Source organism: Coturnix japonica, chromosome 1, assembly GCF_001577835.2.
Source record: "Coturnix japonica isolate 7356 chromosome 1, Coturnix japonica 2.1, whole genome shotgun sequence".
In the NCBI taxonomy this organism is placed as follows: Eukaryota; Metazoa; Chordata; class Aves; order Galliformes; family Phasianidae; genus Coturnix; species Coturnix japonica.
Genome location: NC_029516.1, coordinates 55,038,089 through 55,066,055, shown reverse-complemented (window position 1 = coordinate 55,066,055; position 27,967 = coordinate 55,038,089). Strand labels below are relative to the sequence as shown.

The 27,967-nt window shown below is 44.3% G+C and overlaps 3 protein-coding genes across 4 annotated transcripts in view; 2 read left to right on the top strand and 1 right to left on the bottom strand.

The window, feature by feature from the left end:
* AGK (acylglycerol kinase) overlaps positions 1 to 12,390 on the top strand; it is a 28,830-nt gene extending 16,440 nt beyond the window's left edge. For both annotated transcript variants that reach the window (XM_032445625.1, XM_015866723.2), the window contains 6 exons: positions 915 to 972; positions 2,546 to 2,693; positions 3,797 to 3,894; positions 6,408 to 6,478; positions 9,899 to 9,983; positions 11,729 to 12,390. In XM_032445625.1, coding sequence (XP_032301516.1) covers positions 915 to 972; positions 2,546 to 2,693; positions 3,797 to 3,894; positions 6,408 to 6,478; positions 9,899 to 9,983; positions 11,729 to 11,866 — 598 coding nt within the window. In that variant the 3' untranslated portion in view covers positions 11,867 to 12,390. The remainder of the gene's footprint in view (positions 1 to 914; positions 973 to 2,545; positions 2,694 to 3,796; positions 3,895 to 6,407; positions 6,479 to 9,898; positions 9,984 to 11,728) is intronic.
* A 112-nt stretch (positions 12,391 to 12,502) lies between these two features.
* WEE2 (WEE2 oocyte meiosis inhibiting kinase) overlaps positions 12,503 to 27,967 on the top strand; it is a 28,709-nt gene continuing 13,244 nt past the window's right edge. Inside the window, exons 1-2 of the mRNA XM_015866691.2 lie at positions 12,503 to 12,610; positions 13,197 to 13,346. The gene's annotated coding sequence lies outside the window, so the exon portion shown is untranslated. The remainder of the gene's footprint in view (positions 12,611 to 13,196; positions 13,347 to 27,967) is intronic.
* Positions 13,337 to 27,246, bottom strand: DENND11 (DENN domain containing 11). Its single transcript, XM_015866707.2, has 9 exons — positions 26,958 to 27,246; positions 23,028 to 23,127; positions 21,859 to 22,017; positions 21,008 to 21,161; positions 20,613 to 20,751; positions 20,079 to 20,210; positions 19,733 to 19,883; positions 19,224 to 19,292; positions 13,337 to 18,246 (listed from the first exon to the last, which is right to left on the bottom strand). Exons 1-9 carry the CDS (start codon positions 27,193 to 27,195, stop codon positions 18,051 to 18,053), a joined length of 1,338 nt encoding a protein of 445 aa, XP_015722193.1. The 5' UTR covers positions 27,196 to 27,246; the 3' UTR covers positions 13,337 to 18,050.

Below are 27,967 nucleotides of genomic sequence, written 5' to 3'. Positions count from 1 at the left end.
AGGACCCTGTGTCCTTGTCCTCTTTTTATACTTCTCTCTAAATGTAAACATTTGATCCCTGACAAAGGTGGAATTCTGGGCTAAGTGAACTTGTAGTGTTCCAGTAAAGCTGAAAAGAAGGCACCTTGTATAAGGAGAATTGAGTTGCAAACTGCAGTTCCAGAAGTGTGCCTGGCTATCTCTAAGCTAAGCACTGTCCTGGCGGATACGTAGTACTAAGTTTTACATTTTTGAGGATTCGTTGTTTTACAGGCAATTTCATGGCTTGATGGAAAAGTAGTGTGACTGCTGCACGCCTTAGTAGTTAATGATAGCCTTACATCTTCAGTGCTGTTCAGCTGATGGTGCTTAATGTATGTTGTTGACCTTCTTTTATGGAAGACAGTGATCGAAATGTGTACCAAGCTACCTAAGTATAGTCATGTCTTTAGATTCTGTACTGTATTTCATGACTGACAGGATTTTTGTTTTGTAAAACACTGATTTTGGTTTGAGAATACTTTGGGGTGAATGAATGTTTTCCAGTTCTGATCTCTTGCTGTTCATTCTTTTGTTTCCTCCAACTTCACTCTTCACTGCATATTGTAGAGGTGCATCTCACAAACCAAAGGTTTGTGGACCACAAACCTTTAAATTAGTCTCAGTTGTGTTGCCTAACAAGATAAAATTTTGCTACTCACATGCCAGGCTGCCTGTAGGTAAGATTGTATGCTGTGTGCTGGTGATCTGTAACTCAAGAATGGAATGTTGCTGCTAAGCTGCTGGTGTGTAGAAACTTGTGGTATCACAAAGCTAAAGGCTGTAGGGGAGCACTGACTTGGCTAACAAATCTATGTGCCCTAACTCCATACAAGAATTATCCTTCTTCCATTATCATCTGGATGTCTTAAGAGCTCTTTTTGTTCTTTTTTCAGGTACTGGTACCTTGGGCCTCTGAAAACCAAAGCAGCTCACTTTTTCAGTACGTTTAAGGTAAAAAAATAAATGAGGGATGGAGGGGAAATGTTTTAGATGATTGTGTAGCTTGGAAATGAAAAGGCTGACTGCTTTGTACACTTTATCTGCGTTCTGGTAGCAATATAAAATGGGACCGAAACGTAACTTGCTGAAAAACCTATCAGTTATTAAAAATTTCTAACTTATGAAGAGGTGAATGGGAGGCAGAATAGCTCTGCCTTAGGTAAAATCTTTTCTAAGGATCTGTTGCTGCAAGATCACCAGAGGGAGCCAGTAACCACCTTTGGAGCTGGAGAGTAGCAGTGGTGCTGAACACAGCACTAAGCATATTCTGTCACCTTTTCTAAACAGTATTTCTTATGATAACACCTCATTATGATTTATTTATCTGGCAGAAGTTACGTATGTATTTAGGCTGCTCATGAGTAGTGATAATCAGTTTTCCACATGTAGCAAAATGGAAATGAGGATTCATAGCTTCTATCTTCTATCTCACCTTTAACTTGCTTAAAACTGACCCTAGAAAGATGAAAATTTGACCTGTGTGAGGGGAAAGGCATTTTCTCTCATGTGCCTTTCCCTTTTCTCTGAACATATGAGAAGCCTCATGAAAAGGCTGTGGGGATACCCAGATGCTGCAATGGTAGATGAGATCGTGCAGCCAAAGAGTTAGGCTGTAATGTATTCATGAAAGATTTCCCCCTGCTCCCCATCCCCAAGGGATTTGAGATGATGATTCTGTATGCTGATATTCTAAGGAGAAACTTATTCTTCACCTCTCTCCAGCTCCTTTCCCATTTTCCTTGGGGCCTTAGTGAGTGGCAGTGATAGTGAGTCTCACTGGTGAGTTATTCATTCTGCATTTAAAGGATCTGTTTAACCTGCTGAAGGTTAAAGAGAAATGCACACTTTTTCAGCTATTAAGAGAAAAAGGTTTCTACCTGATCTCCCCCAGTTGTGCTATCCATTGCTTTATGTGCCTCCTATGTTACCATTTTGTTAATTTCTGTAAGAAATGGTCCCAGTCTGCTGAGTTTAATCTTTTCCAAGCTTGTCCTTGCTGCTGTGCACTATATCTTGGTTGATTTTGCTGTAACTGTCCTTGGAAATGGAAATACATTTTTAAAAGGAATCGTATTATTTCATCCCTAAGTTCTCTGTTTGAAGTGTTTCAGAAATAAGTTTTAAAACAAAGCGAGAGAAAATTAACTTTGTCCATGGGGTCAGTGTCTGTATGTTTTCAGGAGCTAAGGTTCTGCTATAGCTCATCAATTTCTGGCATTGGAATCTGAAATTTCACTGAGAATTATGTGTTATTTTATTTCCTCAGGTGCCCTATCAAGCTTAGGTGACTTGTCCTAAGACCTGCTGTGTACTCCACAAGCACCTGACTATACAATCAGATCTTGATTTTTTTGAGTGAATCTAGAGACCAAAAAGTAGATTGAGGCAGTGGCAGCATCTGGGTAGCTCTGAAGTAGTGCTTGTGATCACAGGATGAATAGGCTGTAGGAATCAGCAGAATAAACAATAAGGTTCACAACAAAACACCCTCTGTCTTTTGTTTGTTTTTCCATGTAAATCCAAGGAATGGCCTCAGAAGCACCAAGCTGCTCTCATGTATCTGGGTCCAACTGAGAGACCTCCAGATGAGCCGGAGGAGAAGCCATCCAGGCCTCCTTTGTACGTGAGGCTTTACAGACGACTTTGCTTATACTGGTCACCTCCACGAAAAGGTGAGGTGTGTGTGGTGTTATGGCATAAAGTCACAGGCAGCCATTACTTACCTGATAGATCAGAGCTGTGGATTGTTTTGTTTGGTCTTATTTTTCTCCACTAGTTTTTTTCTTCTCTCTTACGTCTGTCCCTTTCTCTGCCTTTCCAAAAAATTATTGCAATTTCAACATTGACTTTGTCAAGATACTTTTTTTTTCTTTTTCTTTTTTTTTTTTTTAAATGTTTTTCAGAAATAGAACAGAGTAGTTCAATGCTTTTGACATTATAAGCAAAAATGCCTTTGTAAAAAAACTCAGTGTTCACTGGGCTCACGGCTGCTTGCCACTGAAGTATCTCATTCCCCTGTAGAATGACTTCTTTGTGTGGAGAAAGGAGCATCTCTTGTTTTTCTTTGTGGAAGGAAGGAGTGCTGAAACAGAACAGCAAGCATTACTGCGGGAGGCAGTAAAACTTGAGCTGTGCAAAAGCCTTAAGTTTCTCTTACTACCTCACTTGGAAACCCGAGGCATAAATTCCCTTCTCTGTGTTCCATAAGTCACTCCAGAGAGGTTAGTTAGGCAGTTCATGTTGCAGAGTGCAAAAGAAAAGGAGCATGCACGTTGTGCGCTGTGTAATGATACAGCCTCAACTGGTGCTTCCCGTTCTTCCTAGAGGCTAGAAGAGGGGATTCAGATTGAGGCATGGACTAAGTGACCTGTATGGGAGAACCAAACCCTGGAGCTTTTTCCTAAGGTGCATGTTACTACAGCATCCTGAACACTGGCTATCCTAGGGTTTTTCTTTGTGGTAGCTGCACTAAATATTCCTGTAATACTAGTCTAGGAGGTTGGTTAATCCCTCTGCATAAGAACTCACAGGTCTGCCAGATAATGTGCTTGATAGTCTTTCCTGCCACTGTGTGAACACCAGTGGTTATTTCCTTTTTTTTTTTTTCTACAGTACTTCCAAACTTTTGATGTTTGAAAGAAAGAAAACTATAGTGGTCATAGTGGGTCAGAGTAATTTTTGTGGCTGGTATTGATGTTTTGTACTTCTCAGCAGTGAAATGATTATCTTTTTAAGTAAATTTCCCTTAATGTTATCTTCTGTATTGGCTTCATAGAAATACCCCAGGAGGTTGCCCCGGAGGACTGGCAAGAACTGAAGCTCTCCACCGTTGAGCTTTCCATTGCAACTCAGAACAGACAGCTTGATCTGACAGTAAGACCATCGTATTTCACTGGATTCCAAATGCTCCCTGCCCACACAGTTTTCTTTTATTGCTTAACTCACATTCTTTTGTCTTCATAAGTAAAGCAGTACCCTGTGCAAGTTGGAGCCTATAATTGAATCTAGGAAAAGGCAAACTTTTTTACACCTAGCTGGTATAAAAGCTCTGGAGACTTCTGTAAAACAAAAGCAGTGCGATCAGGAAGAATCTGTGTAACTTGGAGGTTTCATTAGTTCAGTGGAAGCTTTAGCACTACTTGGGAGGAAACAAGGCATCGGGATGGATACTCCTTTCCTTCTTGACCCATGGGAGAGGGGAAATCAGATACTGAAATTTGATCAGTGAGTGCTGGAGTGTAGCTGTGAACATGAATGTCTGCCTAGAAATGAGGCTTCTTGTCTCCCTTCTGACTTACAGAGCAAAGAGTTAAGAAGAAACGGCACTAAAGAATGGACAGGGGCTACAGTGAGTTAGAGGACAGGAAATGTGGGTGGCTGTGGAAGAGCAGAACAAGGGAGCAAGGGAGCTGTTCCTATGATAGCCTTCTGTCATGTCCTGCCCATAAGGCTTGTGCTCTTTGTTGAGTGCTTTAATTACCTGTCTTTGGCTTATGTCTGTGTTTTGGTGCAATGTCATTGCTATGAAAGCTTTTTGGGTAGATGCCAGTCTTTAATTCTGCTGGAGAACTGTAGCACAGTGATCTCTTTCTCTACATGTCTTTCTCTTGGCTGCAGTAAACAGCAGCCACTATCCCAGACTGACAGGAGGTGTTGGCCTTTCTGCAGTGTGTTTCTTATACAGACTCTTTAAGAACCTGAAAATCTGAGTTATGTTGATAGGTTATCCTTGTAGGATCAGATTAAAAATAATATAAAATAATAGAATAATCAAATGAGGCAGATCTAGACTTAAGATTTCCTCCTGTGTTCTCCTTAGCTTTGTAAAACGTTAGTTTCTTCTCCATCAGTGATTTCTGATTTGCACTGCCGGTGTCTTGGTAATTGTAGAAATAAGACTGCCCCTACCAGAGTATTTTTTTCTTTACTGACTTTCTGTTGTCCTTTGGACAAAATATCCCTTGTCAAGATGTCCCCTAAATTAGAGTCATTGATATGATGTGAGAAAGACCTATCAGGAATTGAAAAATCTCATTGCCACAAACTAGCCTGTACATCCCCCCCTCCTTTTCTTTTTCCCCCTTATGTCTTCAAGATATGCTTTAATACTTTTATTTAACAAAGAAACAGTGTAGGGTTCTCTCTTGTTTCTCTTGCGTATCCCAGATAAATGGGTGACTTCCAATTAGGGCAGTTGTACTTCTTCTGTTTCAATAAGTGGATGTATCTTGATCTTACATCTTTTTTGCTACTGATCAGCACCCTGTATATCTGCCTTTGAATCCTCCTCTTGAAGCTATTGTCCCTGCAGCCATCAAAGCTGAATCACAGTACTGTCAAATGGACATCAGGGCATCAGGGCTAAATACTGCCAGCCAGTCCTGTCTTTCTTTCTCACTCATTCCCAGGCTCTCCTGTGAAGCTGATAAAGCTATGCAGGTGCAGCTCAGGCACTGACAAACTTACCTCTGCAGATACAGCAAAGGAACGAAAGGCGTTCCACTTCTAAATGTATTTGGTTTTACTTTTGATGTTTTGATTGTATCTGTGCTAGGACTTTTGCCAGAGCAGAAACGTTTGCTTCAATTAAAAAATAAATAAATATGATTTACATCTTAATCAAAGCTGCTTTCTCAGCAAAAGCTTTAATGTCTACTCAGTTTAATGCTGCAAGTGGGGAAGTAGCTAAGTAAGGAATTGAAGGGAGTAATAACGAGAGCACTTTGATTTCAAAATTGTATTGGTTAAAATTCTCTTACTGTAGTGTTTGGTGGCCAAATGCAGCATCGTTATACCACTGCTTCAGGTCATGAGAGATCCACTGATTAGAAATCTCTGTGAGCAGAAATAGAATCATAGAATGACCCGGGTTGGAAGGGACTTCAAGGATCATGTAGTTGCAACCCCCCTGCCTGGCAGGGCCACCAAACTTCCACATTTACTAGATCAGGTTGCCCAGGGCCCTGTCCAACCTGGTTTTGAACACCTCCAAGGACGGGGCATCCACAACCTCCCTGGGCAGCCTGTTCCAGGACCTCTCCTAGTAAAGAACTTCCTCCTAACATCCAACCTAACAGTCTTTAATAAGTGTGCCAAACGTAACAAGAGCCAAACATGTGAGCCATTATTTCAATTCTTATGGTGTTTATTCTTCAGTAATCTTCAATGAGAAACTGTTCTCTATAATTCTTAATCTGCGTCCCACGGGTCAAGAAAGGAGAAAAAGTATGAAATGCATATTTTGTTTCTTTCAGTGGGTCAAAGAGCTGGCTGTTTTGTAACGTATTTCAGTATCATGAGCGTGGTGTTTTGAAATATCAACTGCTTCATTTCTGAATCTGTTTTTTTTGTGTGTGTGTGTGTGTGTGTTTATTTTTTTTGCTTAGCGCACTGAAGACTTCATGAATATTTGCATTGAAGCAGATACTGTCAGCAAAGGACAGTTTGTGAACAGAGGGTGAGTATGGGAACACTGCAATAAAAGATGCCCAAATCTCCATGCAAATCAGAATGCTGATTTTCTGGGAGAGTATGTTATGTTTCTCTCTGATATTCTGCTGTAGAATTCTGCAGCAGAGGTCACCGGTCAGCAATGCATTGCGGAGATTGCTTTGTTCTTTAAAATTCTTACAGATTTTCTTTTTCTGGAAACAAGGCAGATGAGTTTACCTTGAGTTCTTCCTACCTTCATGTACCTTTCATCTTTCTGTCCACTGGGACTGGATGGTGCTACTTGGACAACAGTAAAGTAAACATAAACATAACAACAGTAAAAAACATAACCAGCGCTTTGTAGGCAACCATAAAGATTAACTCCAGAATCTTTTGCCTCTTGCTGCTTGGTGGTTTAAGAGTCACAGAGCTGATAAGCTTCCACTAGTGGTACCTGGAATTTCTGAACTCTGATGAGACACAGATTTTAAGTGAAGGGCTCTTTTTCTTCAGTAACTCCTTTAAGATGAGAGATCTGAGCTTGAGCAACTTTACAGAAGGATTGTACGCAAATGTGTCATATGCTGAGCAGGGAGGATGCGGGTATGAAGGGGCAGTACACAGAGAAAGAGTGAGCATGCATTTCTTTCCAGTGTTTGGGGTGTTGTCATGCAATGTGATTGTTCCTCTGCTCTCACCAAATATTAATCAGAACTGCTTTTTCCAGCTCCTCCATGCTGTCCCACCAGCAAATATACTCCATCTTTGGTGCAATTTTTATTACCAATTGGTTTTCTTACTAAATTCAAGGCTGCTCTTCTGTATTCTTCTTCCTCTTTATTTCCTCATACTGTTTTCTAGTCATAGGGCCCCCTCTAGTGAAATCAGGTGAAATACATTTTCGAGTACATTTTTCACCTGATTGTCATCACTCTAGGAATTCCTGCATGAGTGTCTTGTTTGTCACAGAAGTACACACCTTATTTGAGTATCCTGTGAGCTACAGTGGGCGTATAGTCTTCTGATGTATGCATTCATAGTGGATCAGGATGCCACCTGCAACTGCTTTTAGGCTGTATGAGCCATGAGGACCATGTATGCTTTAGACTGAGATGTTTGCTTTAAAGACTACGGAAAAAAAGGAGGAGCAGCAGCAAGAGAAGTGTGGCCTCTTAAAGGGGAAATGTAGAAACCTAAGTAGAAAGTAGAAAGGGGAAGTGAAGTAGAAGGAGACAGTGTAATGGGTTCTTGGACACATTGGTCCAAGAAAAAAACTGTAGATGGTTCTGGGTGATATAAATGGGAGGTGTTTGACTGCACACCCAGTGTACAATATCCTCCATGTGGGTTGGACATGGTTCACACAGCAGCGTGTCACGTTTTTTCTGTGTGGATGTACAGAAAAAGCTTCCCATGTGCAGTGACGTGCCCTGCTAACTAGTTCCTCAGAGACACTGCCAACAAGTTGGAGCGGCTGTACAAGCAAAGCTCCAAGAGAGCTCTTTTGATTAAACACTGCCCAAGTCTTTAAGTAACAGCAAAAGAGAAGGGGGTGTGTATGTGTTGGGGAGCAATAGGAGGACCCAGTTACTCCTACAGAGAAGAGTCTGAACAGAAATAAAACACTGATTTTTCAAGGCAAAATTGAAGTGCTCAGAGCAGCTCCCCTCTGCAGAAATGCCCCTCTGCAGGTTCCCCATTGCCTGGCACCAACAGAGTTTGCCTTTGGAAATGTACAAAGAAGCCTTTTGCTTGTTTGTTTTGTTGTTAAAGCGCCTCCACCAGAATTTGGAGCCAGCTTCTATTCTTGGTGTGAAAGCATGGAGAGGGGTCACTCCAGGGGGTGAGTGCAGTGATCAGCTGCAGTGTAAAGACTCTTGTTAGAGAGTTTTACATTGGCCACTTCTGGAGACAAGAACTAGATTAAACCTACCTGTTGTCTACAGTAGGTTTTCCTTGCCTGTATTTTTGTAGCTCAGTGTATGGAGTGGGAGTTAAATAAATTGAAAATATTCCTATTGGACTTTCTGTTCTTACTCCTGTTTTCTTTAGCTGTCTTGTTTCGTGTAAGAGAGTGATAAGGTGCTGGTACAGGCTGCCCAGGGAGGTTGCGCCATCCCTGGAGGTGTTGAAGGCCAGGTTGGATGGGGCCCTGGTCAGGCTGATCTAGTATTAGATATGGAGGTTGGCAACCCTGCAGGGGGGTTGGAGCTTCATGATCCTTGAGGTCCCCTCCAACCCAGGCCATTCTATGACTTTGTGGTCCTTTCATGTAGGATCACTAGAATTGCAGTCGTGGCAAGTGAAGTTCTCCTTTGGCCATTCTTTAGTTACGTGTTTTGTCTCTGTTGTGCAAACCTTGATCCCATAATTGCATTTATGTAGGTCCTCATTTGTGGATCAAATAATCTTACTCACCTGAGTACAGTAAGTAGGACCTTATATATTAAACTTTGAGCAGGTTAAACCTTAAGCAGGAAATCTTGTTGCATATTTGTACAGCACTGCATAAACTGTATAATTGCATCTCATCAATGATTTATCATTTATATTGCCAGGGGGGTGTTTAATTCCCTTTCATTCATTCATTAATCTTTTAGCATACACATACTGGATTAAAACAAACTTTTCATAGTTAATATTGCTCCTGTCTTTCCCTGACTTTCCTTTGGTGTCTGAGCTTTTATTCCTTTGTTCTTTGGTTATTTCCTACTCTTTCAGCCTCTTTCTCTGGGATTTTCTATGATTTTAAGAGAAGTTTGCATTTCTAGGGTATGGAATATTTGGTGTATAGGATGTTTTTGACTTGTTTTTATGGCTTCTTTTCCCAGGCAAGATAAAGTTATTTAAATTACTGCTTTCGTAACAGTTCTCAGAATGGACAGAGTCGCTGGGGACAGCTGATGTTGTCTATCTGAGAATATCTATCTGTGATAATTGTGCTGTGCTTGAGACCACACAGCTCTGCTGTCCCCTTAGCTATCTGTGTGTTGCTGTCTGTCTAGACAGGGACCAAAAAGAGGGGTGGGGTGTGGTCCATTTTGTCTTTTGTTGTTGTTGTTGTTAAGAGTTTTTTAGGTTGCTGTTAGGTGTGTGGAATTGGAGGAGATGGCAGCCATCCACTGTGGATGTTGCACTGTTTGGCATATAAGTGAGGAGCACAAGATTGTGCTATAAGAGTATGTTTAGATTTATTCAGTGAACCTCAGTGTAGAAGTTGGTTGGAGGCTGTCAGTGCATACTGATACATACTGACTGCAGCAGAAGAGGCAATCTGTATTTTATTTTCTCACAGTTAAGCTCTCAAGTATTTGTATGCATATATATAACCTTCAGGTTTGTCAACTGCGTAGTGATTTACAAACCCGTAACAATGTGTCAGCTCTAAAGGTGGCTGTTTCTAAAGAACCCTCTGCTTAGCTTACCTCTCTTTTGATTGAAACAGAAGTCAGAAGATGCGTGATCCACATATGTGTCCTGAAGACAGTCAATGCATTCAAGCTAGCAGATGCATCTTGCAACTTCCAGAGGTGAGAAGTTAAGGGGGTGGGGAAACTTGGTCAATTCATTTCCTAGTGCCACGTGATAATGCACATTAAGAAATCCCTACTCCAAATCTGGGATGTTGAGTATACCATTGATGAGACACTCTGTTCCTCAGTGCGGCATGTCAGTCCCCAGCCAGGAGACACATACAGAAATTGCAGCCCAAGTGGTTTGTGAATTAGAGGGGGAGTTTTGTTCAGCCAGGAATTAGACTGCTCCCCAAACCTGTCACATACGCAGTGCTGGAGGCTGTAAAGGATCTCTTACTCATATGCATTGAATAGACAAACCTTCACCATTGTACTGAAGATAGAATTCCCCATCTGTGTTTTACCCTAGAAGGGATCTGCCATAGAGAAGATAAATATCAGTGTCTTATGTAGACGAGGTAGGAAGGAGGTTGGGCAGTGGGGCTCAAGTCAACACATGGAAGTTTTGCTAAACTTTGAGTAGATCGGGCTGAAAAAGAAGCCGAGACTGTGTCTGCCTGAGTAGCTTAGATTAGTCTGGTGTTACCTCTTAGAAGGGAATGTTGCTGCAGCCTTGGGATGGGCTGTTTCTTGGTTTTGCAAGGGCATTCAGTCAATCTCATGTACCTCTTCAAGGGCCCTCATACCATTTGGAGGATAGATTTCATATTAAGGGAGAATAGAACACAACAAAAAGTGAAAAAAAAAACTTTACCTACCAAGTGAAAATTATGAATTACGTAATAATTAGTCAGCATCCTAATATTTACCTCAAATTAGTATTGTGGCAATCTTGTGTTTCTGAAAGAATACTCTGGAGTTTGGGCTAAGTACAGATAAGCCATTGGTAGGGGTCGTGGTATAAAAGCAGCTCTTCATACTACAAGCTGAGACCTTCAGAGCATTTGTGCATGCCACAGAGCAGTGCTGTTTTTTGAACCCTTGATCTAGAGCTGATGAAGGAACTGGAGACAGCTCAGGCGAGTCTCACCAGTTTTGAGAGAAGTAGGATATGTTGATCCAGGTGGACTGCTATAGCTCTGTGATTTACAAGACCTATGCTGCTTTCTCCAGGCTGAGCTCCTTTGACGTACCAGCTCATTTGGAGCTAGTTTAAGTGTCAAAGTGGCAGCCCTGCCTAGAGTGAATGAAGTGCATGCAGAGCAGACACCAGATTTGTGCGGGTAAAGTCAACCTGCCATTTTGAAGAATGGTTTTAATCATCGGTGACTTTATCAGCATTAAAGTAAAAGCTCAGGAAAATTCTGCTGAGTAATTCCTGACCTGTGAAATATTTTGCATCTCACATTTCAGATCAATACAGTAGAACAATACCAAAAGGTGTTTGTAACGTGGGTTTAATAGGAGTAATTTAACAGGCACTTCTGCAGATTAGCTTGTGTCACTGCTGGCAGACCAAGAAGAGCCAAACACATATAATATAGTTCCAAGAGCAAAGAGTCTTTCAGTATAAACAATGTGGGTCATTAAATCTTCCTAGCATTTAATTATCACCAATTAACAACTAACTGAGGTAACATTACACCACAGACTCTCAGTACATTCCGTGCAGTGAAGAATAGCTTTCTCTGTGTAGTTGAGACCAAAGGGGCTGGAAGGCATGGGGAGGCTGTCACCTTGGTTAGCACTCAACTAACTGTTGAATTGTAGTCAATCAGTAAAATCAGGTCTCGGCATTACAGCATTGCTGAAGTAATGTTTGCTGTTTGGCCCTGACCAGTACTGTTATCTGTACGCAGGGCACTGAGGGATCCTTTGGCATTGATAACGAGGAATACGAAGCTATGCCTGTGGAGGTGAAGCTGTTACCCCGGAAACTTCGGTTCTTCTGTGATCCCAGAATGAGAGAGCAGATGCTCCGTGCAGCCGTACAATGAGAATTAATATCAAAGGGGTCACTCTTCACCACTCCTGCCAGGTTCTCTTCAAGGCATGTCCTCACTAACTGGATTAACCCCACCAGATTAACAAGCCATTCAGCTACTTTACGCACAAGGTACCTCCACTGAAGGTGGCTATTTGGCTAGTCTCAAGGGGTTTGAAAATGCAAGTTAAAATTCTAAGAATTGCGTGTTAACTCGATGGCATTTTTTCCCCCCTGAATTCAATTGTGTTCCATTCACAGCACTACAGGTTGAGTGCTGTGTGCCAGATGCTACTGCTTTAATGCAATTGTACATAAAAGCAAAATGAAAGAATACTTGTCCTTGCGCTGTAAAAGTTTACATCATCTATGTATAAATCTCAGGAAAGCTGGGATCTCGGAAGAATTTGTTTTGGGGGGGTCTAATGCTAAGTATATGAAATGTGGGAATTGCTATATGAAACAGCTGAACGCGTATCTACTCTGTCCCAAAATAAATTGGATATCAGTGGCATGATTTCAAAGCAAGTTTGAAAACCCCCAGTATGTATCGGTCTTATCTTGGTAAGATACTTGTTTTCTCTTCACCTTGCCAGATTCAACAGCACAGAGTTATAGCTAATAACATAGTAGAAATATATTCTTTTGATCAAGTTTAAGTATGTTACACAGAAGCACAATGGAGAATCACCATTGACCTGGAGCTGTATGAAGTCCATGTGGAAATACTCTTTAACAAGCCAAATCAGTCTTTCTTGTAAGTACTCCCTTTGTTCCTGTAGTAGCATGAGACAAATAAGGGCTTCCAAATAACTTTTAATATTAATTGTACCTGGTTGCATTTCTTATTAACGTAAACAGTGCTCATCACTCCTTATGCATCCTAAAGCCCTTTGAGCCCCAGTTCCATAATTGGCTCTGTTGATTTTGAGTGGGTTTGTTTTATTTTTTTTAATAGCTTCACTTTAATTGCTGAAAGGAAGTGTTATTGACTTCAGCAAGGTTATCTGTTGGCTTTATTATAACGTACAAGTTTACTCGACTCTGCCTTGTTTACTTGAGAACAATTGATGGTTATTTTTTCTGATGTGATTGCTGTTTGTACATAGTCTCCATGCCTACTCTGAATTCATCTGTTGATTCTTGGCCGTAGTCAAAGTAAGGACATTAGCGAATCGATTTCCAGTCACTTTCTTTAAGACAGCATCCTGGCTGCATGCTGTTGCAACAGCATCCTCTGCTGTCAGCATGCTGAAATCAAACTGCTTTGAAAGGGCAGAAACAGGTTGGTTTTCTTGGTGATGCTGGAACCAAACTCAGTGCTGACCGTTTCTTTGCCATAGTGTGAAGAAAGCTTGCCCCAGAGACACCTGGAATGTTGTTCGACAGTTCTCATTAGCTGAGTTTTTCCTGAAGCTGAGGCTTCTATAGGAAAATTAGCAGTGTTTTTGCCCAAGTAGCAGGAAAGACAAGGCAGCAGCCATTTCAAAAAGGTAAGCTTTAATTGTTTTAAAAAATACCTACATGTAAGTAAGCAGTTCTACTACACAGCCACAGGCCTATGGGAACAACCACACATCTGCGAGATGCAAATAACACCAGAGCTCTTATGACTAAAACCAGTCTGCTTAAAGGGGCTAAGTGATACCTACAGCTTCTGGTTCATCTGGACCATTTCAAGGGGAAAATGATTCACTCCCTTACCTACTACCAGACACATGGCTTCTGCACAGTGTGATTCTTTGCTCAAGGGTAACCAAGAGCTCTTTTCAGACCTGGTGCTTATAATGCTGTGCTGATGTTGAAATACCAAGGCCAGTCTGAAATACGGGCTGATATTTAAGTACTTATATCAATGCAAGTTGAATAGCTTATATAAATATCATTCAAGTGTTCCTTCTTTTTCCCCCCCTTCCTTCACAATTGAGAGGTCCCTCAGTATGAAGTGGTTCTAGATATCTGAATTGCAACACTCAGAGGGAAAGATGTGAGGAAATCACAACATAAAATAAGCGGAGGCTGAACCTTCTACCTACAGTGTAGAAGAAAGGACTCTGTTCTTATGTTTCTATCTGACAGCAAGATAAACAACTTTATTTGTATGAACCCCAAGACAGGAAGGAGGAGAACACTGGGCCCCACTCCGTGAGAACATTTATCCTGGCTTCAATTTACAGTACATTCTAGAAGGGCTTAAAATACCGCAACATAAATAAAAATGAAGGATAACAACCTAATAATGGACTGGCCCAAGGCACCTGTTTATTTTAACCATCACAATTAGTCATTTCCATTTGAATGGCATGCTGCATTAATTAGGATTTGAAATCCCAGTTCACTGCCATTATGCCATTCGTGATGGCAATACATTCCAGTCCCTCCAAAAAACTATGATGAGAAAATTTGCAGTAGTTAGCATGCAATGTAAACGCAAGAGGACAGAGCACTTTTGCCCTGCTGTTTCAGAAACCGCTCCCTTTCTCCCTTCCAAAGCATGCCTGTCCTTTGCCCCACGAGGGCCGCAGCTACTTCTCCCTTCTTGTCACTGAACTTCAACACTTAAAATGGAAGTGTCATAGCAACACAGCTTTATTCAGTGAGCCTGTACGGTAGAGCTACTTTGTTGAAAAGGTGATAGAACTTCCTTTTGCCCTTCAGAACGCTGGGTAAGAGAGCTTATCTCCTCTGACAGATGTCATCATTATCTCTAACTGCTTAAGTAACTACTTAATTTGAGCTAGAAAAGAGTGTGTTAGCATGTGTCCAAGATGAATCTGAAATCTAATTCAGTCAGATGCCTCCCTCCTAGCATCCACTATTGTGTTTAGTTGTATTTGGCTCAATGCTGCTTGCCCTACACTTGCAGCAAGACTTTCTCATGATTTAAATGTCTAACACTGTATATCACCTGCTGAGATTTTAAAAACCTGATATTTATTTCTCTTCTGAGCTTTACCCTCTACTCCAGATACTAAAAATAACAATAATTCATTACTTAATTACACATGTCTAGTGCAACTAAAGATGTGACTGTGAAGCTCTTGCTCTTTCCTGTAATTGCTGTACTAGGAAGGCAATAGGAGAAAGAAATATACCAGCTGCTTTACTGGGGCACTATGTAGACATGATTTCTAGAATCACTATTTAACCTGGCCTCTGATCACTCACAACCAACCAGAGACATCATACCAAGAGATTAAAGGCACCACTGTAAAGGCAAAGGACTTTAACTGGAAAAGAATGGCCTACAGTACTTGTTCATATCCTACCTTATGGCATACTTTTCTTCCTCTTTTAGTTTTAAATATACCAAATAACTGCACCCCCCTTCCCCCTCCAGCTGCCAGTATTCAAAAAAGCAGCTATTAATTTCCAAGGAGGGGATTTAAAACGTCTGTACTTAATTCAAAGTAAAACAGTGAGTTAGCTCCTGAACAGATAGAATTCAGTGAAATTGGTTCAAAGGCTGGGAAACAAAACCAGCCTGCTAAACAGGCCTTTGTGGCACAAGCTATAGCCATTCTTCTGTATTTCATACTGCTCTGTCAAGGATTTTCTGTGGGCAACACCAAGTACCTGTTGTATTAGGAATAGACACTGCAGATGAAGAATTCATTTGCAAAAAGAAAGCACATGTGGAAGGTTTAGGATAGACAAGTAAGTCTTTTTGTTCCGTTTTCTATTTGGATACTTCTGACTTCCTTCCAAGAAAGGCTGTAGAGAAACAAAACTACAAGAGCAACACAGACTGTAGCCATCAAGCTGGGATGTAAGGTGAATGTTACTTCTACAGTAATCTGCTTGCTTTGGTGCTACTGCGCACATGCTCTGGCTGACAACTGAAGACCTATTTTCTGAAAAGCAGAGGTTAAATAAATGTTAAATGATCAAGTCAGGAGGTTCTGCTTGCTGTCTCACAGCCCTGATGTTCTGACAGCTTGTGAAAAAGGTGCTGCAACGCAGTTTGTTAGGGAAACTTTGAGGCTGTGAAACTTCCATGACAAGTTAAAGGTTTGTTCCTGTTTGGTTCAGCAAAAGAATTTGTGATACCAAGGAGAAGAGAAAGTCATCAACAGCTGATCACAGTAAAGCCACGCGGAAAATGAAAAGAATTGTTGGAAAGTAGTTTCAGTTCTGTTTTTAATATGAAGGAAATTAAGTCACAGCAGACCTTCCCCCGAGGTCTTCACTGCAGACGGCGTGTTAGAACTGAAGTGGAAGCTAGAAGGCATAGAGGTGGTGAATCACTCTTATACCATGGGTGTCAATCTAAAACCAAAACCTTTCCTTGGGAAAAAAAGAAAACCTATGAAAACTGGCAGTATAAGCAACAGTGTTTTCCCCTGTAGAAAAGCATTCCGAGTCCTGAAAAGCAAGATGGGGAGCAAGTGTTTGGAAACAGATCACGAGAACATAATCCGCTTAAGTTCATACCAATGAACTGTGCAATAAATAAACGTGAGGCCTCTGATCCCACGCCTCACTGAAACTTCTGAATCCACAGCAAGCAAAACTACCCCTTTGCTGCAGATAGCCTCCTTCCTTGCAGAGGGATGCAATCCATAAGGGGTCTACTTGGGGAACACTTGCTTCACATGTTTTAAGAACAATTAGCAGGTGAGACATCAGAGGTTCAGGTGCTGTCTCATTGTATACGACGCAATGGTAAATGTGTAACTCCAGCTACAGTTTGCATAAAGGCTCCAAAGTGCTGAAGTCTCTTATGGTAGAGGAAGCAACTAAGTAGCAAAAATGGTAGTTCGTGAAAGAACAGTTCGCTTAGAGCTGGCGCTACTACTGGCGAAAGGATTTTGGACAAAGTATTATGTCACACCTATAACCCATTGTTCCGTTCTTGGACTTTACATGGCAAAAGGATTACCCTTCACAGGCATAGACTTTCTGGAGGAAACCTCTGGCCCTGTATAAACTGAATCCTGCTCTTTCCCCAGCAAAAGAATGAGAAAATGCTGGTCTACCCAGGTAGAAAAGGGCTTGCTCTTAGCCATCGCTTCTAGCCAGTTAGCAACACCAACCTCCAAGAGAACCTCCTTTAAGCCTTAAAGACTTTCCAGATGGAAAGTCACATACTGTTCTCTGCCTCATATTGAAAGACAAGGACAGAACAGGCAATGCCGAAGGCTGCTTGACAAAGGAGAAAAGGCAGACAGTGTTGAAACAAAGGTGTGGCAAGTACTGTCTGCTGCAAAAGAAGAGCTAGTTACAGTAGTTAGGGCAGACTTCTTCAATGTAATCCTGCCCAGCATCATCTGAACTGAGGCTGAAGAGCATAGCAACTGCAAGGTGGCTCAGTGGTGTTGGACCCTTTTCAGTGTGAGGATATTTTGCTGGTTTGAAGATATTAAGCCAAAGCAGCAGGTTCAATACAACTGAAAACCAAAGGAAGTGGAAGGAGGGATGAAGTAGAGATAGTGCTCTTTTCCAGCTGTGAGATAGGCAGGTGCAGTCTTTTACACTGTTTGTACCTTGGATGCTGGAAATGAAACAGTACCACACTGGTAAGCAAAGTCATACGATCCTATAGCACCCCTTTATCCCAAGTTCATTTCAGCTATTGATGAGGAAGGGTGTCTTTCTTCCACTTAGCTGCTAAAAGCTGGATGAGGAGTTTTTTAAAGGATTCCCAGTCTTCATCATTTAACTGTCCTCACCCGTAAACATGGTGGAACAGGAGATGTTTTATGATACCGGTACAGTAAGAGCCTGTGCTGAAGCTCTCTTCAGTCAAGTGGAAGAAGGAATGACAGTAGGGTTTTCCAGTCAAGTCATGAGAGCTCAGCGGCAGCATTTCACATTGGTCCCCATCAGACAAAGTGCTTTCCTGAAATTTTCAGCCCTCATGCATCCAGAGTAGGCCAAAACCTAACTCACTGGCACCACTGAGGGTTGGTGCAGAGATGCCACTGGTCCTATCTAAACAAAACAAAAAACACAAGTGAAAAAGAATAGGAGGTGAAAACAAAGAAACAAAAAACCTGGAGTGGGTACTCCTTAGGGAAATCAAGGGGATAAGAATAGAATCACATTTTCTTTTAAATTATAAATACTTTCCACATAAAGTTATTAAATAAAATGAAATCCATCCAGTGGCCGTGGTGAGTTCCAATGACACTCCTAAGCAATGTCTGATAGTCTTTAAAAAGTGATCTTTGCTCCCCGTTTCTCTTCCTCTTGGTTTAAGTGCAGCAGGGGTTGTCAATGACTAGCATGACATCAATGCCATACACTTCCAGTAGGTCCATAAGGAAACTTCGATCCCCCTGGGGATCCAGGCCCATGCCTCGTGCGTGGTCAGCTGTCAGGGTCTTGTCCTGGCTGGCCGACACCTCCATCAGTGTCTGAAATATGCGGTTGTTCTGCTCCATGAAAAACCTATAGGATAAAGTCAGCTGAGGTGATAGCAGTGAACCCCCAAAAGACAGCATATTTACCAAAAATGGGCAACAGAGCACCAGAACTGTGTTTAGGCCATTGTAATCCTACACCCCACTATCTGTGATACTGCAATAGTTTTCTATCCACCCTATAACAAAGGGTGGTATAAACAAAAGCAGTAACTTTTAATTTACAGTGATGCTTCTACCAGGCTGATTTATAGTAACCATTTGCCTCTTCAGAAGAAAGCCACGTTGTAACCTAACATGTACTTTGTGGTAACTAAGACCTCTATCTCCCAGAGTATATAATAGGCAAGGCTTTGCAAGAACAGTTCTAGCTACATCTGTGCAGCGCAACACTAAGTTCTGCCCTGCTGGTCTAACACATTTTCATCCTGTAACTTGTCAGCGGCTGCGTACTGTGACACAGTAGCAACAGGCAAAAGCTTCAGAGGTGTTACAGGTGTGGTTTTCATCTAAATCTCCGCCTTACACTCTACACCCAGATCTCTGGGAAACACAGTTCCTCTGTTTCCCATTTACAGAGCCTGCTGCACCAATGAGCTGATCCTCCACGCTCAGGTCTCACCTCTGCACTGTACCTCCCCCATAGACGTTGGTGCTTTCCTGAGCCAGATGTTTCTGGCATGAGAAGTCGTGTGGTGCTTACGTTTTCAGAACTGGAAGGGGATTCTTGCATTTCTCATTACATTGTAAAAGTTTCCATTCTCCTTCTAGCATTTAAGAGACCCCAGTGGAGACAAATATGGCTGTCTCTGGCTTCTCAAATTGCAAGGAAGATGATGTGAAGAAGAAGAACCAGTTTGGCTCTTGGTTTCCCCAAGGAACATGGAACTGACTATGGAATTACATGGTGTTTCATAATATGCTAAGCTGGGACAACATGAAATCAGTGAAATGTGTTTCTTAATCCCAACAGTGACCAATTAAGCATTAAGGGTAGCCACTCACAAGATGAAAAGATCCTCTTCACAGGAGCTACAGTCCTCACCCACCTCTTGAGAATACATTAACATCTGCCTGAGGGAAGGGAGACAGATTAAATGCACATACCTCCAGCGAACCTGAAAGCATTACCAGCAGACAGTTAAAACCAAAGACTTCACATCTGTTTCTTGGAGACAGTCCAGTTAGCACCACTGCCCCAATATCTGAGGCAACAAGGTAGTCTTTATAAGGTGCTGGGCTAGAAACCATGGCATAAGGGTAATATTTTCACTTCTGCTACTAACCAGTAATATATTGCAACCTCTGCTTTTCCTCCTGCCTTCTGTCTGCTTCACCAGTTCACTGGTGGAATGATTATACATAGGCAGAGTACCCAGGGACTCTCATACTAGTCAGCTACCATGGAACCAGAGTCTCAAGGTGAGCTGAAGCAGTAGAAAACTTGAATAATATTAAGACATCCTACATCACGTTCCTGTCAGAACCAGGACCACTCAGATCTCTGTTATTACCTCTGGTCATTAAGCCGTCGGTATTTCTCCTTGTCAGCACTGTTAATTTTCAGGAGCGGTTGCAGATGCTCGTGATGTGTTTTCACATTCTGGTTGTCTACATAGACATCATAGAGATCCCGTTTCTCCTCAAAGATCTTTTCTGTTGTACCTGCCAAAATCAGACGGGATTTTTCAGAACAGCATATTGCTTTCCATGCAGACCAACTGTTCTCTCCTGCTTTTGTAGATAGTTAATCCTAGCACGTCTTATTTCTCAACAGTTTTAATCTACAGCCTGGTGTCTCAAGATGTTTTGCAGCCTGAAATTAAAAAATAAAAGGTCTGCCTTATCCATCATACTTACAGGCCACATATGATACTTCTGTCTCCAGCATTTCTATGTCTGCCACATTCACATAGAAGAATGGTTTGGATTCTGGGACAGTTCCTCCAAGACCAGGTAGAGAAACGTTGGCAAGGCAACAGCAGCAGTACACTGCAGATGAGAGAAATAAGTGCTGAGATGCTTTCAGTATTCCCTGCAAGGGCATTATGAACCCTGCTTAGTCAGTTCTCCCACATGCTCTTATGTAAACAGCGGTTAGAGCTTTGAAACGCCCCTGGACACCAGAAAACCTCAAGTGGGAACATCCAATTTTGGATAGGAAATATTCAGTTCTCCCACCGGAATCCCATGTTCCAGATTCTACAAATTCAAAGGCTTGAAGAAAAGTGTTTTGTTAAAAAAAATATATGTTCAAAGCAAACTTCATCCCCCACAAAGAATGGCTGTGGTGGATTTTTAAGACCTGTGTGACGTTGCTCCCCTCAGTACCCACAGGCAATTTGGCAGCTCTTTAGCCTACTGTGTAGCTCTGTGGTGTCCCTGGAAACATACCTCTATAGCAGACAACTCCAACTGGGGGCGGTGAAAATATCAATATGCGCTTGCGCAGCAGGGCAAACTTCCAGAGGACAAGAATCTGCTCACCAAAGAATTTGATGAACTGAGACATACAGCCAGCAGGGTGTGTGATCTGCAGGTGGAGGGAAAGGGAAGAAAACAGCTTAGAGGTGACACAGGGACACATGCACAGATGCTAAGTCTAAATGTGGGAGCAAGACCAGCACACGGCAACAAGAGAGAACTGCAGCTTGTAATAGCCCAAGTCAGTCTCATTTAAAGCAGCCTACAAAGTGCTGGAGTGACTTCTTACATAAAGAAGTGCAAGACACCAGTAAAGAGCAGCAGCACAGTGTGTGTTCCCACAAGCCTCAGAGCCCCTGCCTCACCTTCATCTCAGGGTACATGTATCTGTGGATGGATGGCAGCCAGTGAACCGGCTGCTGGGAGGTGGTGGTGCCCTTGTTGTCAGGGAGAACACCTTTCTTGTCATCATAGAATGCCTCCAGATGGGAGTAGTGCCCTGGCATCTCCAGCTGGTGTCTGGAAGAGAAATGAAAGAAATCTGTAGTGTCTCCAAACTCTATTTATTCAGTGCCTTGCCCCCAGCCAGAATCTGCTTTTGGAAGTAGCAAAGGCGCCCTGGGTGCCTCAGTTGCACAGCCAATGTAGAAGGGCAGCCTTCAAGAGGAGTAACAACAGCATTCTGTGCAATGAACAAGCAGGATTGAAGCAGACAGTGAACTGATTCATGAATAGGCCTGATCCTCTTTCAAAACATGCTCATGTAGAATTAGCTTTCCTTTCTACCAAACCCATTTGTCTGACCAGGCCCACTGAACACAGCTGAGGCAAACACTGAGCCAGAATCACAGTGATAGGTTTAGAAGCCTCTTACAAGCTCTCAGTACAGTAGTTTTCAGAAGGACAAGAAAGAAACTTGTCCTCTTAACAAGAGGACATTAACTTCTTGTCCTCTCCCCTAACAGTTATGTCCCCACAGTGCTTCAGAAGAAGTAGGGTTTGGATAGCATTCGATAGCCTGCTAGCAGAGAAGAGACTGCTGCTAAATCAATTCCTTCATCCCCTTTCCATTGTACTCTCTGGTGAACCAGTCATTCAGTGAAGTTCTAACTCAGCATTCCACTCGAGTTCTCACACATCTAAGTCCGCTCTCTACTGAGGCAATGCTACCTTTCCCAGGCAGGGAGCAGCCAGTTCCATACCCAAGGAAACTTACCTGACCTGGTTCTCCAGGAAGTGCATGTACCTATAAAGCAGGGTGTAAGAAGGAGACAGAATCCCCACAGACTTCATACGGGCACCACGCTCTAACTCACTCTCCACAGGCATGTTGGCAAAGCAGGCCAGGCCAAAACAGAGACCTTTCCGGAAATAACTGGGGACAAACATTTCACAAAAGAGTTAATGTTAAAAGAAGGGAAGGGAATGAAAGAAAGGTATCCTACCAGCAAAATACTGATTTTTTGGGGGGACACAGTTCCTTCTTTAAGAAACCCCCTGAAATCCCACTCTGCTGTCTGAAGGGTTGAGAGCTGGCCCTCAACAGGGCTGGACCATGGAAGGGTGGAGTTTCTGCTGCTTCTACCACTAGCATCCTTACCAGCCACATCACAACATAGCAGCAAGGGAAAGAACTTGGAGACCATAGGGGATGCAGGACCCAATTGACACAGTGCTATTCTTCTTAGGAAGAAGAGCCTGGGATGCATGAGGCTGTGAGCAGTCTAGCTACTGCCTTATATTTTGGGTGCCAGCATATGGAAGCACACTCCAGCTGAGAGTCAAATCTACACACCTTTGAGAAAGCAACAGTTACTCTTGACCAAAAGAAACAGCAACAGTGCAATCCATTGCAAAACACTGCTGTATCGCAACAGTGGGCTAGGAAAAGCTTGAGAATGCGGAACCACTCTTCAGTCTCTCCACTGCTGGAAGAAACCAGGGGTGAAGAAAGTGACTGAGTTAAAGGATCCAAAAGTGCTGACAGAATTAACAGCCATAGAATTTCTAAGTTCTGATCCAGCAAACTTCTTCCTATTTACTTCTGCCATTCTCTCTCCTTCACCATAAGTCTCTGCTGACTATCTCAACATTTGCAATGCAATATGATTTGCCCAATAAGCATTAAAATTTGCACACCCCTGAGAAGCTGGCTGACCTTCACAGCCACAGCTGTCACACAGCAGATCCTGTACAGCCAACTGGTACTGGATATGATATTGAGTGTACCTGAACAGTATCTGGCTTAGTGCAGCACAGGTCAGCAGCACAGCAGTGCAGGAATTTAACTTCATAGGTGTATTTGTCTTGCACGTTGTGATCCTTGATGGTGTGAAGATGTAAAGCCAAGAGAAGGAAGAAGTAACCCAGTTCAGGCATACTCACATGAAGTCTGACTGGATTTTGTGGGACCCACTTGCCATGGATTTGAACTCCACGCCTTCCAAATCAATATCTTGAGGTAAACACCACTCCACCATGTTGCCTGCAAATAAGCACATTTATTTGGGTGAACACAGATGTGGTGCTCGTTAGTGAAAGGTCAACATCAACAACAGCCAGCTGTTGCTTTTACATCAGATCTATGCTGGTAATGCTGAAGTAACACTGCTCTAGAACTCCCTCTGTCCTGGACAGGGGCTGTGATACTGTACTCCACTCTGCTGTATCTCTTGCAAATTTCACTTTTAGCATGCTGTTCACCATGGGTAAAAATGGGCCCTTCCCAGGCTTTCCCATTACAGCCCTTCAGAGCCTACCTTGCTCACCTGAACACTCTTATTGCAACAACATGTTGTCTAGGTTCAGCCACCAGTAGCTGAAACATGACTTTGAAATAGTGCAGCTTAGTTTAGAGAAACATCAAAGGAAACAAACGCTACTCCCTTTAAAGCAATGGCACAGGCACTCACGGGGACAAGCATCCCCCCACACAGACACTGAATACATTTGGAAGGGCCCTACACTTAGCCAATGCTTTTAGAAATAAGAGGCCTCAGATTAAAATATCTCTGAGACCTGTCTCCTGTGTTATTACTCATACTGCATAAGTACATGCATGCAAATTCACATTGAGTTGAGCTGTTGACATTTAAATAGGCTATTTTTTTTTTCCCCACAGATATTGTATTTAGCAGACCTCCCCCAGCCCTGCCTGGCAAGGGCATCCAAAAACAACAGCGTGGCACCAGGAGGGATGTGGTACCCAGGCTCTGCCAGCCCACAGGCACACAGCTCCCCATAGGCCGGCTGAGCCATGCAGCTCGTGCCATCCCGTGCTCTGCTGCAACGCGCCTTCGCCTTTAACAAGAGTGAAAGGCTGGCAGAGGGAAGCGGTGACATCATGCCACTGCACGGTCCCCTGTAGGTTTTGCATATTATATATAGATGTTGGCTTTTGTTCTGTGGGGGTTTTGTTTTTTAAAGGCACAGGACCCTTCCTTGACAGACTATTGCCTCCTAACCACAAGGCTGTGGTTACAGCTAGATCCTCTTTTAAGGCTCGCACCACAGAGAATCATGAGTCGGTCATCAGCTCTATATTAACGTATCAACAAGCAAGACAGCACCGTGGAGCAAAGGAAAGTAACTTCGTTTAGTTTATCAGAAGCTCTGCTGTCTGCCAGGTACAGAGGTGTTGGTGTGGACTGCACTAAGGAAGGAAAAGGTGTCTGGAGCAGATTCTTGCCTGCTGCACACCCACAAGACCTATTGCATGTCATGTAGCTATTTGTCCTGGGCTCTGCCGCTACAGGCTGACATCAGCAGCCCACACCTGCACTCCTGGCAGTTCCTCACACCGCCGTGCCCTATGAATGTACAGGCGACGTGGCAGCCGGAGAGCCAACGAGATAAAAAGACTTGAAGTCAGTCTGGTGAAACAGAGCAAACAAAGGACGCGGCGGCAACTGCCAGCCTGCATGAGAAACAGGAGGAGGAAGGAGAGCCACGCTGTAGAAAAACAGGAAGCATTTGCCTTCCTCAGCAGACGGCAGCTCTCGTGCGTGCAGGAAACTTTCCAAAGTGAGAGCTGAGCTTGAGAGAGGTTTTGCCAGGAGACAAATCTGGAGATCTTGTGGGAGCTCTCCCAGCACCGGGCTGGTCAGAAACAGCACACTCAGTTGTGGCATGCAAAGTTAAGGATGTTCTTCCACTTTTGCTCTTCTTTTCTTTCCTCTCACCAATGAGGCCAGCACCTGATGGCTGCAGTAAAGTCACCACCTGGCCCTCCTCACTCATAGATGTTTCCCAAGGTCTTCAGGGTGCTGGTGCATGCACTGCTCCTGTGTTGCACTGGGACAGGAGCTGCACCAGATGAGACCTCGCTGTGTAATGGCTCCGTTTCCCATGTGGAGAAAACGTGGGAGAGAAAATCAAAACATTTACATGCTTCCTGGTGGGAAACTGACTCCTTCTCTCACTTCTGCCTTATGTCCAGTCATAGCTACCTAAGGTAGATATGAGTCTAGGAGAGTACGTGGAGCCTAATGCCAAGTAGGTCACACCTAGCAGATATGTCCCAGCAGCAGCCCAAGGTAATCTTGGGTGTTCCATTACTGCCTGCCCAAGAGATAAAAGGCACTGAGAAGTTCATCAGCCTCATGGAAGCACCATTTGACTGCACTCTTTGTGGGGTTGTGTTGGCACAGACCAGGTGCTCACACTTTTTCTAAGTGTCAGAACTTTCTTTACTCCCTTAAGGAGAAGGCTGCTACAGGGCAGGGAGCAAAGAGAAGGCAGCACGGTTGGCTCCTGGCCTGCCACCATTCTGCTCTCCTTGTAGCAGCCATGAAAAGATCTCTGTCAGGTCCACCGTGCTGGAAGCAGGGAGTGCAGTGCTGGGTTAGAGGCTGCCTCTGACTCCTGTGTTCAGCACACACAAAGGGTCCCAGGGACACTGGAACCATATTAGTGAGCTGGTAACTCCATAACCTACCCCTGTGAGCACAGGACGTGCTCTTGCCAGAAATACAAAGCTTGTGGTCCTCGAGCACTTTCAAATTTAGGAGGGAAGCTGCTATCACCTTTATTAGTGCAGTCACCACACGCTCCTTCTACACGAGATCCCTCATGCTACTGCTTGCCTATGTTTGAGTAGACACTGCTAGGAGTTCTGCTTTTCATGTGCCTGAGCAGGCTTCCACAAGAGAACTGCTGTGCTTTTCCTAAGTAGCAGCAACCTGTTTTTTGGCTCAGACACAGTATGGATGATCTCCTTTAAGTCACACGCAGAAGTTTCTGGTTGACCAGAAATTCCTCTTTCCGATGCCAGCAAGCTCCTCTCGCTGCAGTTCTGAGTCTTGTTCTGAATCTGCGTCCTCCATGAGGCAGTCTGCCTGTGAAGCTGCCATCTCGATGTGCTCCTCACCTGGATACTCCTTGTGTTCAGCACCAGCACTGCAAGGCAATGGCAAATTAACCCTCCCTGGACACAGCGGCCTGTTCCTGGGCCGGTGACACCTCACAAACTGCACATCGGATGCGAGAAGAGCTGTTGCCCAACTCTCCCTGGACTCTGTTCAAAGCAACAGCTGGCCCAGACAAACTCCTGAGAAAGCTGAGCTTTCTGCCAACCAGGAAACCTCCCCAATTCATAGAAGGCATATGCTGTCAGATTGAGAGCAACCTGCTGCCGCCATCCGCGCTCTGCTGTGTTTTGGGTACTTATGGGAAACACCTCCCTCCCCACCTCCAGTTAGAAAGGCGACAGCCAACCTCGTTCAGGGTTTTGCTGAGTCCCAAGCCTGTGACCTCCAGACTTGCCCCGTAGCAGCACAAAATCAGTGATGTCTGGAGAGCCCTCGGGTGTCCCAGGGCACAGCAGCCACAGGTTGGCAGCGTGTGGATCGGCCGCATCCCGAGGCTCCGTTCACATTGATTCTGGGAGCTGCAGCTCTGGGCAGGGTCAGCATTCATTTGCAGGGCCTCCTCCGAGCTCGGCCCCTCCGTTAAGAAAACAACACAAAACCAAAACAAAGCGGCACGCTTTACATCTGAATGATTCTGCTGGGGATTTCTTCTGCGTCTGTCGGCAGAAAGAAGGGGGGAAAAAAAAAGAAGCGGACCGTGTTTCCATGCCGGGCTGTGGGTGCGTTGCTGCACCTCCCACGCTGCTCCCAAACTTCCTACAGGTCCCGGGCCGTGCCCCACTCCTGCCAACACCCCATGGCCGCTGTCGGGCGCAGCCTCCGGCCGTACATCCCCACGCAGCCTCCCGCACTTAGGGACGCGTGAAATCCCCGGCAGCCCCACGGCGACGGGGGATGCTCCGCACCGCCATCTCCCCCTCGACCCGCCGCTCTCGCCCGCTCTCACCCGTGCGGGGGTCGAAGGTGACCACGAAGACGGCCACAATCTGGTCCTCCTCCGCCTCCGTCCGCGGCGGCCCCGCCGCCTCCTCCTCCTCCTCCTCGCAGCCCCACGGCGCAGCGCTCCAGCCGCCTCCCAGCCGCCGCCCGCCGACACCACCGGCCTCGACAGCGGGCGGCGGTGCAGACACAGCCGGGCCCTCGGCCCAGAAGAGCAGCGGCGCCTCGTCCGCCCGCTCCACCATGGCCGCGCACAGCACAGCGCAGCACAGCCCAGCAGCGCCGGCCGCCGGCGGGGGGCGGCTCCGAGGCGGGGCGCTGCGGGGTACGCCCCCAGGAGACGGGCGGTGCTCCGTGAGCGAGGACGGGCAGTCGAGAAGGTCGGGCTCCTATGGGGTTTCCGGTAGTGAGGTGTATGTGTGTGCTATGTGAAGCAGTTGTGGATGCCCCATCCCCGGAGACGTTCAAGGCTGAGCCCTGGGCAGCCTGATCTGCTGGGTGGGTTTAAGGTCCCCTCCAACCCAAGTCAATCTGTGGTTCTCTGAGTTCAGCTCAAGACACAAACACAGGGACGCCAACGTGCCCAAAGCACCCGCAGCATCCAGCGTCTGTAATTACCATCCTCGTTTTACTACCAGCACTGAACATCATTAAGTTTAGCTCATTTCCCTGGGAGTTTCTGATTAATTGGATTACCCAATTAAGCAGGCCACAATTAAAGGGGGAAGTGTTGCCGTAAAGGCTTTAACTGCCCAACTTTTTGCCTGCTGAGCAGCTCGGAGCATTCAATACGCCATTAAAGATCTCACAAGCAGCACCAGCAGCGTTTCTTCTTCTGTGACAGTGTCCATTTGCTGTGAGCTGTGGCTCAGCCAGTGCCAGCACAGGCAGAGTTGGAAGGAACCTTTAAGGGCTGTCTAGTCCAACTCCCCTGCAATGAACAGGGACACCACAGCTGGATCAGGTTGCCCAGGGCCTGATCCAGCCTTGCCTTGAAAGTCTCCAGGGACAAGGCAT